Source organism: Penaeus japonicus, unplaced genomic scaffold (assembly GCF_977035675.1).
Source record: "Penaeus japonicus unplaced genomic scaffold, GWHDUDI00000001_assembly GWHDUDI00000001, whole genome shotgun sequence".
Lineage (NCBI taxonomy): Eukaryota > Metazoa > Arthropoda > Malacostraca > Decapoda > Penaeidae > Penaeus > Penaeus japonicus.
In genome coordinates this window covers 31,879,093-31,896,592 of record NW_028234403.1, presented here as the reverse complement: position 1 = coordinate 31,896,592, position 17,500 = coordinate 31,879,093, and the positions used below count along the sequence as shown (strand labels likewise).

Genomic DNA, 17,500 nt, shown 5'->3' with positions numbered 1-17,500 from the left:
TCCGTTGTTTGACTTTTTGTGGTGATATGGGTCTTTAACGTAGTCTTTAGTGACGAAGTATCTCTTTTACAACCCACCCCCCACCCACCACACACACCCCAACCCTAACCACACACACACACCAAATACACAACAAAATACAACACACACACACACATATGCACACAACACATCCACACAACACACACACAACCCACCCACACACACCTATATATCTATATATATATAAATATGTTCTATATATGTATATATATATATATATATATATATATATATATATATATATATATATATATATATATATATATATATATATATATATATATATAATATCCAACACATATATTTTTAATCTATATGATTTCATATCCCACAAAAGTTCCAAATCTCCATTTCTTACGTTTTAAGATATTTTCTTTATTCCCCATTTATTCTTCAAACATTTGCACATTTCCCCCCTCACTCCCTAAGCTAAGGAAGGAAGGAAGGAAGGAAGGAAGGAAGAAAGGAAAGAAAGAAGAAAGGAATGAATGAATGAAGGAAGGAAGGAAGAAAGGAAAGAAAGAAGAAAGGAATGAAGGAAGGAAAGAAAGAAGGTAGGAAGAAAGGAATGAAGGAAAGAAAAAAGGAATGAAGGAAGGAAGGAAGGAAGAAAGGAAAGAAGAAAGGAAGGAAGGAAGAAGGGAAAGAAAAAAGAAGGAAGGAAGGAAGGAAGAAAGGAAAGAAAAAAGGAAGGAAGAAAGAAAGGAAAGAAAAAAAGGAAGGAAGGAGGAAGGGAACGAAAAAGAGGAAGGAAGGAAGAAAGGAACGAAAAAAGGAAGGAAGGAGGAAGGGAACGAAAAAAGGAAGGAAGGAGGAAGGGAACGAAAAGAGGAAGGAAGGAAGAAGGGAACGAAAGGGAAGGAAGGAAGAAAGGAACGAAAAAAGGAAGGGAGGAAGAAAGGAAGGAAGAAAGGAAAGAAAAAAGAAAGAAACAAGGAAGGAAGGAAGGAAAGAAAAAGGAAGGAAGGAAGGAAGGAAGGAAGAAAGGAAAGAAAAAAAGAAGAAAAGAAAGAAGGAAGAAAGGAAGAAAGGAAGGAAGGAAGAAAGGAAGGAAGAAAGGAAAGAAAGAAGGAAGGAAGGAAGGAAGGAAGGAAGGAAGGAAGGAAGGAAGGAAGGAAGGAAGAAAGGAAAGAAAAAAGAAAGGGAAGGAAAGAAGGAAGATAAAGGAAAGAAAAATAGAAAGTAGGGGAAGGAAGGAAGACGGAAGAAAGAAAAAAGAAAGTAGGAAGGAAGGTAGATCGGAAGGATAAGACAGGGAACAGGGGGAGAAGGGAGAAATAGAGAGGGAGGAAGGAAGGAAGGAAGGAAGGAAGAAAGGAAAGAAAAAAGAAAGTAGGAAGGAAGGAAGGAAGGAAAGAAAAAAGAAAGTAGGAAGGAAGGAAGATCGGAAAGATAACAGGAACAGGGGAAGGGAGAGAAAAGGGAGTAAGAGGGATGTATGTCCAATTTCTTTGTCAATACCACCCACTCTTTCTAACAATCTATCAATATCCTACCCATCAACTTATCAATCCACTTCCCCTGCCACCCATTCCTCCGCTTCTCTCCGTTCAGCTCGTCTTCGAGGTCGTCCTCGGCTCCGGCTTCATGGGCGACGTGGCCATCGACGACGTGCTCGTGGCCTCCGGCGGCTGTGCCCTCCAGCCCGCAGAGGCCTCAAATGGGGTCAACTACACGACCCCCGTCCTCCCGACCCTGGACCCCCCCAGCACCGACGCCCCCGCTCTGCCTTACGACTGCTCTTTCGACGAGAATGACCTGTGCGACTGGACGAGCAGCGCCGGCGAGGTGAGTCGCGTTAAAGTGTGCAGATATCTTGGAGATGTTTTGCCGATAATATATGTTGATGTTAAGATGTGGATTGTATGTTGTTTCTATGTATTTATTCGTGAATCATTCTTCAGGGTTCAGGAAACCAGATGCTGTGGCAGGTGGCTTCCGATCAGTATTCAGGTGAGCTTCTGTGGGATTAGATATTTTCTCCATTTTGACAGAGGATTGGGGAAAAAAAGTTAAGTATCAAATGATATAATGTAATCATAAAACAAAGAATGTCACTAAACAAAAATCTTCCTGCAGGTGGCTACGCCTTCCTGGACGTTGGGGGCGAGGACCTCGCAGGCGGCTCCCGAGGCATGTTGGTCTCTCCGCCCATTTCGGCCACTTCGGGGGCGTGCCTCGCCTTCTCTTACGTGCTCGACGGCCTGCACGAACTCAACGTCATGGTAGAGGTGAGGAAGGGAAATCTTAGCGGAAATGTTTTCGTTTCGGTAGACTGTACACTTTATATATATATATAATATATATATAATATATATATAATATATATATATATATATTATATATATATATATATATATATATATATATATATATATATATATATATATATATATATATATATGATAATGCAATAATGGTATTTCTTGAAGTATGTTCTTTGTTGGTTCAAGAGGAAAGTGTTAGACAGAATTCGCTTATGAATGATTCTTATTATTTTATGTTAGTATGAACTCGTTGGAAATTCTCAATGAGGGATTCTTATAACTACATTCCCCTTTTCTTTGGCAGCAAGGGTCGTTCATCCTGCAAGTATGGCACGTAATAGGTCCCCTCGGCACGGTGTGGAAGGACGCACAAGTCACCCTCTCCTCTGACAGCATCTATCAGATAATATTTGAGGGCGTGAGAGCTGCGTCTGCTGAAGGTGCAATTGCACTTGATAATATCACACTCTCGGATGGCGTTTGCAAAAAGAAGGGTGAGCAAAGATGAATGTACATGTATAGGCAAACATGGGATGGCAGACATAGAAATAGACACACACACACACACACACACACACACACACACACACACACACACACACACACACACACACACACACACACACACACACACACACACACACACACACACACACACACACACACACACACACACATTAAAATAGAGAGAAAAAATCTCTGACACGCCGAAAACTCTACACGGACTCCCTCTCCCTAATTCCCAGACGAGTTGTGCGACTTCGAAGGCGGACACACCTGCGGATGGCACTCCTCGACCTCCTTCGACCCAGAAGCACCTCGCTGGGAGCTCGCAGACGGCAAGTACTCCTACGGAGACCACACCACAGGCGCCCTCGAAGGCCACGTCCTCAAGGCTACAAATACCTGGAGCAGCGAGAAGAACACGGCACTCTCCAACTCCTCCTTCTACGTCTCGCTGGGGATGTCCTGCGTCAGGTAGGAGGAAGGGTGGGTGGAGGGGGGGGGATAAAGGTCAGGGAAAGGTAAGGGGGAGGGGCGCTCGAGTGGCTAGGATAAACGGTATTATTGATTTGAAATTCTACACTGTCAGGTATAGCCCGGTTTGTTTTGATTATTTATTCTTCTTCTCATGATATTGATATTTTCATGTTATTTGAAAAGAAGTGAATGTGTGACACCGATCGTTATGTATACTCATGATCAATATCGGAATTTTTGATTCTCCCCCCATTTAGCTTCTGGTACTACTCTCACCCATCGACCTCAGCGACGATCACACTGTATGCTGTCGGGGAGAGTCTGGACGGAGGCTTGGCCGTAAGTTAACGCAAGCTTGATCTTTCCTTATCATACAAACCCGTTTTAACAAATTAACGTGTACCGACCTAATGGCAATGCTGTTCTATGTCGTTTCCATATCGTTTTCTCTGAGATAGAATTCAGGATAAATTCAAATCTGAAAATCAATATTAAAATTAACTGGAACAAAAGGCCATTGAAGCACTGTATGTCTTTTTCTTATTTTCTCCTCATCCTTTTTCTTCAGCCCCCTGAAGACATCTTCGGAATGCCAGCGGGCAAATTGGACGAATGGCTTTTCGCCAGAGTTCCTGTGTCCTACAACTTCTTCAGACTCCAGCTGGGTGCCACCTTCGAATCGCCGGACAACACTTCTGCTGTAGTTGTCGATGACTTCAGAGTGCAACAAGGAACCTGTGGACTAACAGGTTTGTTGCTCTTGAAGGAACCTCAGGCTTTGTAACCTTGAATAAATAAGTGTCTGGTCCTTAAACTCATTAACATATATAAGAAAATCATTTTTTGTACAAAAGTTGCAGAAAATTCCTTTATTTCGGAATAATACTCTTCGATGGACAGCATGCATTTAAATACATATGATATGACCGAAAAACACTCAAAAAGCAAATAGGAGTGGCTGAGAAACGACAAACATAGCATTCACGAAAGCCTCCCCTTCCCAGGCGAGTGCAACTTCAACGCAGGCGACATTTGCGGCTGGATTCCCTCCCGGACTGAGAAGGCCTATTGGGAAGTGGTTGACGGGAGTGACCACACCTATGGTGACCTTGGTGAGTAGCGAACTGGGAGAGAAGGATGATTTCGTGGTTATCATCTTTATTCATTATTAATAAATATTATTCTATGAAATTCAGGCAAATAGAGAGCCTAAAAGTGGTGTGACTTGATACAGTATATTACTTTCTTTAAACTTAAAAACCCTCAGTCAAGAGTTTTTAACATTATCAATGATTTGAGGCACGTTACTTCTCAGTTTTTTCTTATTTTCTGAATTAGATAAAATCATATGACCTCTCTACTTTTGAACATCGAGAACTGTATCAACAGATTTGATTTCTTATGATTTCGCACTACGTTATATATCTAATATTTACTGTTTTTTAACAGACCTAAAATCTGATACAGCATTCATCTACGCACAAATTACGTTTTGAACACACAGTAACCTAGACTTTGCCCATTACATCCCGAAATTGGTAGGCACAGTTAAAGATACAACATAACCTCAACATTCGCTAAACAATATGTAACATTCACCTTAACTTTTGTCTCACACAGGAGGCGGAATGTTGGCACTGAAGGCGGAGAACCACGAACCCGGAGACTTGGCTGTGATAAGAAGTCCTCCCCTGGGACCTTATACTGCTACGTCCCTGTGCATGCAGTTGTGGGTGTCTATGGAGGAGGTCGAAGAGGGATCGCTTCATGTCTATGTTGAGGTATGTGTGTGTGGGGGGTTGTATGTGTATGAAAAGATGTGTGTGCGTGAATGCGGTATTAGGGCATGTGGGAGAGATTATAAAAGTATGAATGCAAGAGTGCTTGTGGCATTGTGTATGTGTGCTTGTGAATGACTTTTCTGCCTTTAGTAACTGTCCATTACCAAGTCTCTGTTATATTAACTAATCTCTCCTTTACCACAGCCAATAGGCGAAGAGAAGGTGCTTGTGTGGAGTCTCAGCAATGCAGTCCACTCAGGATGGCAACTCGGACGAGTGCCTCTGTTTAACGTCACTACAGGCTTTTACCAAGTCGTGTTAGAGGGCGTCCTTGGAGTCAACCAGTTGGATGTCTTGAGTAAGTGTCCTTGTACTTTTCTGCCTTTCTTCAAAGACCATGGCATTCTTACCCATCATAAGTATTATGCTGTAGGAGCTATTCCATAATTCGATGTGTTGCAGAGGTGGATGATATCGTGATGTTCTATGGACCATGTGGCATTTGGCCGAAGGAAGCAACGCCGGGAACAGGAACCACGACCACCACGACGCCTCTCCCCCCAATTTCCACAACGACTCAGGGTCCGTAGTTGATCTCCGCCTACAAATCTAAATTTATAAAGAGTCAAACTATTATTGCTTTGTTGATATTCATTTTTTACTATTATTACATAACTCTATATATAACAATTAACTTAATAAGCACTTATCATCGTTATATTCTTTACCAAAGAGCCCCTTGGTGAATATGACTGCGACTTCGAGAACATGCTCCAGCCTTTCTGTAAGTGGGAGGTTTCCGAAGAGAATGGCACAGTACCTTGGAGGTGGCAGGAAGGCCCTCCACAGAGCTTGTCTCCAGGACCTTCCGTGGATCACACCTATGGAACAGGTAGATTGACTGGAACACTTGGACATTAGAATTTGATTTAGAAATTGATACTTGGATTTATAATCAACCTCAACAGATTAAACACATAGTCTAATCAGCTGAACTTGAAACCATACAATGCGATCATCAACATATGTTTTTTCTCCCATAGCTACTGGACACTACTTGTATGTAGAATCGAAGTGGGGCGACCCCACGGCATTTGCTCAGTTGCTTGTTGGTTCCCTTGAGAGAATCCAATGCTTGCGGTTCTGGTACTATATGTTTGGTGAGCGAACACCACAGCTCATAGCCACTGCCAGCATGAATGGGGACATCTATTCCCCTGAGTTCTTTAGGGAGGGGTCCCAGGGAGATGCCTGGCATCCTGCCAAGATGAATCTGAACATCAATACTGGAAAATACTATGTAAGTTTCTTTTTCTGTTTGGCTATCAAGAGGCTTTTGTACTCTGGTCATGGATGTTGTTCTTCAATATTTAACTTTTTTGTGCTTAAAGTAATGTTTTCATTAATTTTGGGTTGAAGTATGATATAACAAATGTAGTAACATACCAATAAGAATTACAATCCTTGAATACTACTTAAGAGATTATTAACCCTTTACCAAGGCCACAATCATTGCCCAATGGAACGAATCGAGCCAAGGCATTATAGCCGTAGACGACTTGCGGGTCGACTCTGGCTATTGCAAGTACGACCACACGGACCCTGCGAGCCTGCACGATTTCGAGGACGACGGCTCCAACTTCGACGTAGTAGATGGAGGCATAATAGACTGGGACACAATGAGCACCGGAGAACAAGTGGATCACACGCTCGGAACGATGAAAGGTTCGTTTGCAGGTCGTTGTATACTGTATAATATTTGCGATTGAAACTAGTATTTAGCATTGACGATGTACATAGAATATTAGAAATACATCGTTATACAAAGATAACGGAGAGGACTTATTTACATTTCCTTTAAAGTATTTGGTATATGATAAATTTCTCCCAACAGGGCACCTGGCAAGAGCAGAGCTTTCTAAGTACAACGTAAATGACATTGGCCAGTTGATCTCTCCTGTGTACAAGAACTATGGAAAGACTTACAGGTATGTAGTAGTAATTATGGAATACTTACATAGAATGGCACTAAACTCTGTTTCACCTCCTCTTACTCTTTTTCTCTCAAGTACCTTTTGTAACACCACTGACCTGTACCCCCACTGATGAAAAGCTGAATAGCTATGTTCCAATTCATTTATAACTTCAAACCCTTTTGTGATCCCTTCAGGTGTATGCACTTCTATTACTACTTGTCTGGACTGTCGGGAGGAGCCCAGCTGAGCGCATACGTCAGAGAGACGGACGACGGCTCAGGGGTTTCCATTGACATGCACAAGACACTGTTCTTCCAGCAGAAAACGAGCCAGGGAGACATGTGGATTAAAGCAGAGGGACGCATCACCATGAGCAGGAACTTCCAGGTGGGCTATGGGCATCTCTTCGTATTTACATTGGCACTTGTTTACATTTATTTTATAAGTCGTTTTGTACTGTTGATCGCCACTGATATTATATTGGGTAATTGTTCAGCATTATGTCTAGGCAAGTTCTGGTATTTTGTGTGATGCCGTATTTGTTTATGCCATATTATTGGAACATAGAGTATTGTCTGTAGGCTTTTAGTCAGTGCAGCATCTACTATACAGCAAACAATGGCTCAACCACAGTAATTCCCAGTATAAATGGCAGCATCAACTACAATAAGAGTAAGCACACTTTCTTTAAATAAGGTATTTGTATACCTCGTTTCTTTTCACTTATCGTTATCTTCATATTCTCGCAATACCTGACTACACATCTGTGTGTCAACAGGTCATCTTCGAAGCCAAACTGTTGAAAGAAAGACCCGCGGCCGTCGTAATGGGCATAGACGACGTCTTCGCAACCTTGGAGGACTGCAGATCAGCGTCTACGTGTGACTTTGAACACGATATGTGCTTTTGGATGAACAGCGATCAGGACACGACCGACTGGATGCTTCAGAGACCGAGCGATGGCGACGCTGCCTTGGGTCCGCCGGTTGACCATACGACCAACGGGGCTGATGGTAGCGGCTCTTTTTTGTCTTTTGTCCGTAATTGGTGGATATGTTTTTGTTATATGCAGGATTTGTTTATTTATTTATTTACTCTATCTCTCCCTCTCTCTCTTCCTCCCTCCCTCTTTCCTTGTAACATTTCCATCCTCCTTATTAACAAGCTCGTATCCGCCTCAGGTCATCTCTTGCTCATGTCCGGCCCCCTGATGCCGCCGGAGGGAGGAAAGGCCTTGCTGTGGTCCTCTGTGCAACCGATCACCGACCTTGAGGGAGGCTGCTTCCAGTTCTATTACAATGCGGCTTTCCTTCAGGATAAGGGGGCTTTGACGGTTGGTGCAAGATTTCCAGGCTTGTTTCATTTGTATTCTGTAGGGCGGTGTATGGGGGGGTTGTGTGTGTGTGTGGGGGGGGGAGGGTAGACGTGTATCGATGCGTGTTTATGTTGATATTAATGTTTGCATGTGTATATAGTGCAATATGCTCGTTTTAGTGTCTGTGCATTTGCAACCTTCAGTTATGAAATTTCAACCACATATGATGCCTTTCCCGTAGGTGGCAGTGGCCCAGTCCTACCGATGGCAGACTGTGTGGAGACTCCAACAAGGAACCGACCCTTACTGGCACTTCGCTCAGGTCACGATCAAACAATACCAGCCATTCCAGGTCAGCCCGCGAGATTCAAATACGTATAAAGTTAATTTGAGAAAAAAAGAGGTTTCCCATTGTATGAACATATTTTAGAGAGCATTCAATTGATCCTAAATTAACAGGATACCAAAAAAAAATGTTCTTTACTCTCAGATTGTGGTGATAGGAGAGCTGGATCCCGAACCCACGGCTTATATCGGCGTGGACGACCTCCTTTACGAAAGGATCTTCGAGTGCAACGGCCAACTGGAACCAGAGAGAGCTGATCCCGTTGCCCAAGGTCGGTTGACGAAGAATATGTGTGACGTTTGGTTTGTTACTTTCATGTAATCAGTATCATCATCGTTCTTCATCATCATCATGATTTTACGCTCTCTCTGTCTCTGTCTCTTTCTCCTATTCTCTCTCTTTTTCTCTGTCTCTTTCTCCTATTCTCTCTCTTTTTCTCTGTCTCTTTCTCCTATTCTCTCTCTCTCTCTCTCTCACTCTCCCTCCCTCCCTCCCTCCCTCTCTCCCTCCCTCCCTCTCCCCTCTCCTCCCTCCCTCCCTCCCTCCCTCCCTCCCTCCCTCCCTCCCCCCTCCCTCTCCTCCCTCCCTCCCTCCCCTCCCTCCCTCCCCCCCTCCCTCCCCCCCTCCCCTCTCTCTCTCTCCCTCCCTCCCTCCCTCCCTCCCCCCCCCCCTCCCTCTCTCTCTCTCCCTCTCTCCCTTCCTATGTATCTCTCCCTCTTTCAGCAAGTTCTTCCCCTCACCCGCAACACTTCCCCAACAGGTGTGAGCGATTTAACGTGCAAGTTCCAAGGCAAGTTCTGCCAATGGACCCCGACACCAGAGTTCCAAGACGGCGAGACAGACACGGTTCACGACAACCTCGCGAAGGGAAAATATGCCTTTGTAGAAGTCAATGACACAACCGAAAAGCCATATCATCCTTACCTTGAGTCCGTCTCGATTGCTGCCAACTCGAATGACGATCAGGTCTATTGTCTGCAATTCTGGTGAGTATTGCAAGGTTTGAGACTTTGGTTTATGTTTATTGATCTATTCACCTATTGGTTTATCTATCAGCCTTCACATGTCTGTATGGTGTATCTACCTACCTATTTTTTGTCACTATATCAGTCAATCTATCCATCTATCTTTCTACCTCCCCACCTCCCCATATATCATCTTTGACTTCGAACCTAAAGTAATAACATTCTTAATCCTATATGTAAACAAAAAGTCTATTTTGACAATTATATTCATCTGTTTTCAGGTACTACATGTTTGGCGTAAACAATCCTTGGCTGACAGTGGAGAGATATATCTTCAGAGATCACTGGGGCAACAAGACAGGCCCCGAATACATCTGGGAAAGAACTGCTGGATACGTGGATAAATGGAAGAAGGGGCATGTGGATGTTAACACCACAGAGGGAGATGTACAGGTATTTTAAAATTTGTTTTACCAGTATCTATCTCTAATGCCCCCCTTTTATTGTCTCATTTGCTCAAATATTACTTTTTAAAACTTATCCCATCGTATCTACTTTTATAATTTCTACCCACAAATATACACTTTTTACATTCTTACTTTAACACCTTTTGGAATGTTTATTGTATTCTTTTCTTCTCAAATAGTTTTTCCTTTACCTTGGTCTCCTTATTTTCTTTTTAGTCCGCCTCCTTAAATTTTCCTTTATAAGGTTTTCTCCTTCTGAAATGTTTTTATTTTGATTTTACCATATATCCTTCTCTTCCTTTACATTTCCTTTCTCAAATCTGACATATTTTCCCCCTTCTCTCCTTCTCATATATACGTTTTCCCGCCCTGTCTCCTTCTCTGAATTATACACCACACGCACCTAAATATCATGCAGCATTAGGGAATCTTATCCAACCATTCTCCTCTACAGCTTCGTTTGAAGGTGACGGTAGATGTGGATGCCATGGGCGTCGTCGCCATTGACACTGTGGTTGCTAAACGTGGCCCGTGTTCCGAGACACTGTTAGACTGCGACTTCGAACTCGGAATGTGCGGATGGCAGGATGACAGCGGCTTCCCCCTCGAGTGGGTGAGGATCCAGGCTATGGATGGGGCGCCTCTGATCGCCTACGACCACACGACCAACACTGAGTCAGGTAACGACGTGGGGGCTTCCCTGTTAGCGGTGCTTTTTACTTTCATTTAGTAAGCTGTGAGTGAGAGTGCTTATGATCTTACGATTTCTTCTCCTTTGGCCGTTGGTGATCGGCCTTCATTTACTGATCAGGGTAGTGATGCTTAGCATTCTTTGAAAACATAGACATCATAGGTAAGGGGAATTGGATATTATGAATATTGAGATACTCCATGCTGTATTTGTTTTTGTGGAACTTGGGAAACATTAACAAATATCTTTTATTTGCATAGGAGTAATGAAATAAAGTATCTGCTATGTACTGTAAAAGTAAAGCTAATTTCATTCATCTTCAAACTTGAATTTACATCAGTGTCCTTTCTTCTCCAGGACACTACATGTTCCCACGCCTCCGAGAAAATCTAGCAAGAGAAGATACTATGACCGGCCTATTAGTGTCTCCAACTCTTGCTGCTGGCGGGGGAAAACAGTGCCTTACCTTCTGGTACAACATACAAGGTAGTGTAGCATGCATGTCTGTCTTAACTTGAATGCCACATTATTTTTGTTGGGTTTAAATCATCCCTTACTAGCGATTTGTAAAAGTTACTATAGATTATAATATCTAATATTCCTATTACTATATGTAGGCATGGAAGGTAGTACGCTTAGCATCCTGAGAAAAGAAGGATCTAACTACACTGTCCTGTGGAACCGCACGGACGAGCAAGGCTATGAATGGGTCCTTGGAAGAGTTGGCGTGACCATCGGCGATTCCTCCTTTAAGGTATATTTCTGAACAGAAAAACTATGTCAGAATTTGAATGTTTATATTTTTAAGATCATGAATTCAATTCAATTTATGAAATATACATTATCGTAGTTATTTATAGACAAAAATATTAATTCCTATACATGGCTTCTACCTCCAGCTGGGCTTCAAGGCCGAGTATGGAGAAAGCGCAGGCGGTTATATGACAGTAGACGACGTGAGCCTCGACCCCGGGCGCTGTCCGGGTAACTCCATCAGCTGCGACTTCGACGGGGGGCTCTGCGGTTGGACAAACAAAGCCCTGAAGGACAACATCTGGCTGGTTGGGCGGGGATACACCGGGGACTCCAACGTTGTCGCGGGCCCCTTGCTCGATCACACGACTCAGGACGGCCTGTACGCCTACGTGGACTTCACGTCTTTCGTTGTCCAGGGTAAGTCGTGGGCTGCGGGCGTTTTATTGTTGCATCTCCGTAGAAAGGGAAGATTATGATACTATACAGTCTATGGTGACATTGTTCTTCATACTTTTCTTATTATTATTATTATTGTTGTTAATATTCCGATATCATTATCATGGTTATTGTATTATCATTATTATTATTATTATTATGATTGTTATAATTGTTATTATTAAAATTGCTATCATTATTATTATCTACATTGTTATTATCGATTAACACCATCGTCATGATATTGCAATTTCACAGATTCGGCATCTGTTCTCATGAGTGAACAGATATCTCCCACGCAGATGGCTTGCTTAAGCTTCTGGTACATCAAGTACGGAGAGAGTGGAAGGTCTGGCGTGTTCACTGTACAGATGGTTAGTAACCGGCTATTTCACGCAATTTGGTTATATGATCAGGATGGCTGTTGATGATATATCGAGCATGTGTAAGATCTTTTGTATAGAGTAATTATTCCCTTACACAGGCGAACATCCATAGTCATGATGGGCAGGTGACAAATCTACTCACATTAGACAACAATGTTGACGAGCGGAAGTGGACTCGCGCCTCGGTAAGGATCTCTCTTTGTATATCAATATGAGTGACATTAAATACATTTAGGGATCGTATGTGTATGCACACACATTAATATATATATATATATATATATATATATGCATGCATGTATGTATGTATATATGTATGTATAGATTTATTTACACACACACACACACACACACACACACACACACACACACACACACACACACACACACACACACACACACACACACACACACACACACACACACACACACACACACTGTATGACATGATATAGAAGAATTCACGTAACTATTACACCTTTAGCGTCTGTCAAATGAATCAAACAAATAAGACCGTGAGATTGAGCAGCAGCCTGCGCCCCCCCCCTCCCCCCCCAGGTAAACGTGACCAACGCGGAGAATTACTTCCAAATCACCCTGAACGCCAAGAAGGAAGTGCCTGACCAGTTCATGGGCATCGACGACCTGGACTTCACCCCGGGAGACTGTACTCAAGTGCCAACACTTCCGCCTCCTCCTGCCAACTTCGGTGAGGACTTTTCTTGTGTCGTTTTGAGGACATGTTTCGAATGGTGGATTGTGTGTCGGGTGATGCCATTGGAAGAGGGAGAATACTGATATGTAACGAGTGGTAGATAAGATAAGCGTAAATCATTATTTTTTTTATATAGAGAGTAAGTAGAGAAAATTGAAGTATATTTTCCATAATTTCTCAGAATCAGTTAAGGTATAGGCCGCACTCCTTCGAAGTCGGACCTTGAAGTAGACTTAAAAGACCATCCCGTCTTTACCGCACGACTTGATTCCAATATTCTTGCCCCTCAGTTCTGTGTGACTTCGAAGACGACGACCTCTGCGGGTTCGAGCAAAGTGAGGGCGACAGCTTCGACTGGGTCCACGGCACGAGCAACGATGACGCGTCGCTGCCTCTTGACCACTCGACCAACAACGCTTCTGGTGGGTGTTTTTTTCTTTTCTTTTCTTTTTAAGATATCAAACTGCTTTTTCAAGCTAGTCTTTACGATGCGTATGGTTTTATTGTTTCTTCTTTTTTGTGGTGGGAGGGGGACGAGGGGCTGGACTTGTCCTTTTGGAGTTTTCTGCTTGTGTTGCGAAAACAGATTTATCTAAGCGAATCTAGCGTGTATACGAAAATCTTGAATATTCAATAATTTCCAAAGAACACCATTTACATTCCCTCCCATCCTTTCCTTGACCAGGCCACTACATGTACGTCGACACCAACACCTGGGGCGCTGGAGCATTCACGAGCCTCTTTTCTCCAGCCATCTACAACTTACCTGAAGCCTGTGTAGCTTTTATGTACTTCAGCACAAAACCCATTCAACTCCAGGCTTGGCTACACACTGAAGAGAATGTTGAGCCGATCAGCATTGCCAACTTCTCTGCTCCGTTTAATGGCTGGACTGGCGCAAGGTTTGTACCTTCTGTTCATCTATTTTGTATTTGTTTAGGCGTTATTTTTATTCGAGGCTCTGTTAAGGTGATTGGATTACCATTTTGTTTATATATTATTTATTATGCGCTATGTATTTCCGTAAGATTTAGAGATAAACACACATTTCTTTATCTCATTATTTTGTATCTTTGATACGATGTCCCTGCAGGATGAAGATCCTCGCAGATGGTGGTTGGCAGGTGGAATTCAGAGTCACAGTCGGAAAAGACAACGGCTTTGTTGGTATCGATGACGTCATTGTGAGTCCCGAAGCCTGTCCCGATCCAGTGTCCTGTGACTTCGAGGATGGCAGTTGCTTGTGGCAGAATTTCGGAGGAAACAGTTGGATCACAGGTGAGTTTGGTTATGTAAATGGTTTAGGAGATTGGGAAAGATTGGGGAGTGAATAGTAAGAAGTGGCTGGATCACGAGCGTGTGTGCATGAGAGATTGGAATAAGTAACATATTAGGAGAGATGAAGTTTCAGGGAAAGAGGAGATAATTGTTGTGAAGGCTGGTTAGCGTATGAGGCTAAAGGAATGATTATTAGCTGTACGAAAGTGTGTGAGTGGGATCGCATATTCCCTTTTTGTTTCGTGAAATTTGAGGTTTATTCATAGCAGTATATTGATTTTAATGGTTGGAAAATGAAGTTTTGACTCGTTTTTTACGGTATTCACTGCAATGAGAACTAGAGCGAGAGAGAGAGAGAGAGAGAGAGAGAGAGAGAGAGAGAGAGAGAGAGAGAGAGAGAAAGCGAGAGCGAGAGCGAGCAGCAAAAGTTTCGCAATATAGAAACACCCTAAATAAGAACACTATATAATCGAAATCTCACTTCCCACAGGTCGAGTAACAGACGACCCGAGTCAGTCTCCAGCTCTCGGCTTCGCTCCGCCTTACGACCACACGACAGGAACTCCCTATGGCCGCTACCTCTACTTCTACGACGCTGCGGACCTACCTGCCGAGGAGGTCACGGCCACTATCATCTCCGAAGTCTTCAGCGTCCAGCGGCAATCGTGCTTCTCTTTCTGGATTCACATGTTCGGAGACAAGGTTTGTTTGGTCTTCATCTTTTCCAAGAGTGAGAAGGAAACTTGTGATACTATCATTTATTTTATAAAGATCAATCAATTACTGAAACACGAGGCCTGGACTTTTGTTTTACAGAGAAGAAACTCACATGTTGGTGTCGTACTTTTACAGGTTGGAAGACTCTCCTTGAAGACGATACAAGACCAGGGTACCCTCGTGCTTAAGACAATAGAGGGCTCACAGGGAATGCGTTGGAAACAGATTCAGGTGTGAAGACGATCAAAGAACTGTTTATTAACCTATGACAGAATGAGCTTGAATTGTAATCTAAAACAGAAACACACCATAAAGATATTAATTTTAGACTGTATAAGTACTGCTTATGGTATGGGTATTAAAGCTATTAATTATCGGTAATAGTCAATAAACTTGTAATTAGTAGCAGTTATCAACACTTCCTCCTCGTAAAAAATATCCACCAGAGAGGAAAATCTCATATCGTTAATACATAAACTAATTCATATGCTTAACATATCGATACGGATTCATCAACTATATACCACTTTCCAGGAGATGCTACAATGCGATCGTCTTATATTTCACTTCTTTTTTTTCTTCAGATCGAATTGAGTGTCGCTCCCGATCACTGGCTGTCCTTCACAGCCGAGGGCGTTGCTGGCCACACCAACGTTGTGGCCATAGACGATATTTCACTCTACGCAGGACCCTGTTTAGATAATACTACGGTGCCAGATTTCCGGTGTAATGATGGGCTGACAATTCCGCAAGAACAGGTGGGCAGTTATGAATGAGAAAAAAAATAATGGGTTGCTCTGAGAGATATATATCGTATTTGGGGATTTTATGGGAAACCTTTTTTTTCCTCCGAGTCCATTTTCTGGTTTAAACTATCAATAATTTGGAAATTATGATAATTACACGTAGAAAACGGTAAACAATAATGGTTTCCGATTGCTATAGGTGTGCGATTACCGACCCCAATGTGTGGGCAAGGAGGACGAGCGCTGGTGTGCCAACTGTGACTTTATGGAGGATTTGTGTGGCTGGAAGAGCGTGGAAACCTCAGAGGACCAGACAGAGCTTTGGTGGCGAAGGCTTTACACAAGTAAGGGATTTGTAGGAATTAAAGAGTGCATGGGTTCATAATGTGCTTGGGATTGTAAGTACGTTGACATTTACGGAATTTTCGGGAAATTTCGTGCCATGGACACAGGCTGATTTCTGGTATCAACTCAAACGTTTTTCAGTCTTGAAAGTTTCTGTAGTTCAGATTCTTCATCTTGCTTTCTATCTCCAGACATCACAGGGCCAGATGATCCCCACAGCTATCGCATGGGAGTGTTGAAGAAGAGTGGCAGCGTTATCAACAAACCGCGCCTTTTGACTCGAGTTCTTCAGCCGACGCACCACACCTGCGCGCTACACTTCGACTATCTGCTTAATGCAGATGACTATCCAGGTATGCTTATAGCTTGGCCGGACTGGGATTTTAGATATTTAGGAAATAGAGACTCGTACAAGTAGTAGATGGATTTTGAGGCCTAGGAGATGATATTTATGCTATCAACACGTATGAAGTTTGGTGGTATATTTTGCGATGGTTTATGTTCTGTCATTGACTATCCACTCTTGTAACAGCATTCATTTTTAAAGCCAGTCAGAATTATTAAAGATGTAGTGATAATTGAAGTTTATTAAATCAAACGTGTAAAACTGCAAGCATTTTAATTCTCACTGATTTTCTCTTCCCAGGCCCTCAGATCAGCGTATACTTAGAGCACGGAGGATCCGACCTCACCGAAGTATTCCGCGCCCAAGGCTTCTACTCCGAGTGGCAAACCGTCTCGCTACCACTGGGCCGCATACCCTCCTCATACCACCTGCTGATCGAGGCTGCCGCTTCTATCGATCTCATGCAGGAAGTTAACATCGACGAGGTCTTGCTGTCTAACTGCTGGCCTCCGAGTCCGTGCGAAGAGATACCCGATGGATACGTCGTGTGTGAGAACAAGGCGTGCGTCCCTCCGGATGCCGTGTGCGACTTCACAGATGACTGCGGGGACTACACCGACGAAGCCAGTTGTGGTAGGTGTCACACTGTCTAAGAGTGCTGTGCCAGGGTTTTACGGGACTACGAGGACGAAATAAGAGGAATGTGTCAGGTTTTAAAAGGTGGCTGTGAGGACTATACAGACTATGCTAGTTTTGGTAAAGTGTCGCACAGCGTATGAAGAATGAGGAGTCCCTTTTGAAAGATGATTTCGTGTTGATTTGATAACTCAGCCAGGCTTTTTCCTTGAAACCGTCAGTACCGAGAAGGAAACGTATCAGACCTGTTATCTAATTACCCTGATAAGATCTCATTAAGCTATATATTTTTTTCAGATAAATATCCTG

General features: G+C 43.0%; 1 protein-coding gene across 1 annotated transcript in view; it reads left to right on the top strand.

Annotated features, from left to right (window-relative positions):
• The first annotated feature begins 1,418 nt into the window (after positions 1 to 1,418).
• The window catches only part of LOC122249754 (MAM and LDL-receptor class A domain-containing protein 1), a 60,092-nt gene continuing 44,010 nt past the window's right edge, over positions 1,419 to 17,500 (top strand). The window contains exons 1-39 of the mRNA XM_086539053.1: positions 1,419 to 1,830; positions 1,947 to 1,995; positions 2,122 to 2,273; positions 2,614 to 2,803; positions 3,056 to 3,287; positions 3,548 to 3,629; positions 3,859 to 4,039; positions 4,295 to 4,402; positions 4,911 to 5,071; positions 5,276 to 5,429; positions 5,534 to 5,653; positions 5,805 to 5,963; positions 6,115 to 6,371; positions 6,574 to 6,796; positions 6,966 to 7,059; positions 7,242 to 7,434; positions 7,826 to 8,060; positions 8,229 to 8,380; positions 8,604 to 8,714; positions 8,853 to 8,979; positions 9,469 to 9,694; positions 9,955 to 10,126; positions 10,595 to 10,820; positions 11,189 to 11,317; positions 11,449 to 11,585; positions 11,731 to 12,004; positions 12,281 to 12,396; positions 12,507 to 12,593; positions 12,967 to 13,117; positions 13,414 to 13,545; positions 13,809 to 14,025; positions 14,217 to 14,401; positions 14,892 to 15,103; positions 15,254 to 15,349; positions 15,703 to 15,876; positions 16,064 to 16,208; positions 16,401 to 16,562; positions 16,856 to 17,188; positions 17,489 to 17,500. The exon at positions 17,489 to 17,500 is cut by the window's right edge and continues 203 nt beyond it. Of these exons, the coding sequence (XP_086395179.1) occupies positions 1,477 to 1,830; positions 1,947 to 1,995; positions 2,122 to 2,273; positions 2,614 to 2,803; positions 3,056 to 3,287; positions 3,548 to 3,629; positions 3,859 to 4,039; positions 4,295 to 4,402; positions 4,911 to 5,071; positions 5,276 to 5,429; positions 5,534 to 5,653; positions 5,805 to 5,963; positions 6,115 to 6,371; positions 6,574 to 6,796; positions 6,966 to 7,059; positions 7,242 to 7,434; positions 7,826 to 8,060; positions 8,229 to 8,380; positions 8,604 to 8,714; positions 8,853 to 8,979; positions 9,469 to 9,694; positions 9,955 to 10,126; positions 10,595 to 10,820; positions 11,189 to 11,317; positions 11,449 to 11,585; positions 11,731 to 12,004; positions 12,281 to 12,396; positions 12,507 to 12,593; positions 12,967 to 13,117; positions 13,414 to 13,545; positions 13,809 to 14,025; positions 14,217 to 14,401; positions 14,892 to 15,103; positions 15,254 to 15,349; positions 15,703 to 15,876; positions 16,064 to 16,208; positions 16,401 to 16,562; positions 16,856 to 17,188; positions 17,489 to 17,500 (6,520 nt within the window). The 5' untranslated portion in view covers positions 1,419 to 1,476. The remainder of the gene's footprint in view (positions 1,831 to 1,946; positions 1,996 to 2,121; positions 2,274 to 2,613; positions 2,804 to 3,055; positions 3,288 to 3,547; positions 3,630 to 3,858; positions 4,040 to 4,294; positions 4,403 to 4,910; positions 5,072 to 5,275; positions 5,430 to 5,533; positions 5,654 to 5,804; positions 5,964 to 6,114; positions 6,372 to 6,573; positions 6,797 to 6,965; positions 7,060 to 7,241; positions 7,435 to 7,825; positions 8,061 to 8,228; positions 8,381 to 8,603; positions 8,715 to 8,852; positions 8,980 to 9,468; positions 9,695 to 9,954; positions 10,127 to 10,594; positions 10,821 to 11,188; positions 11,318 to 11,448; positions 11,586 to 11,730; positions 12,005 to 12,280; positions 12,397 to 12,506; positions 12,594 to 12,966; positions 13,118 to 13,413; positions 13,546 to 13,808; positions 14,026 to 14,216; positions 14,402 to 14,891; positions 15,104 to 15,253; positions 15,350 to 15,702; positions 15,877 to 16,063; positions 16,209 to 16,400; positions 16,563 to 16,855; positions 17,189 to 17,488) is intronic.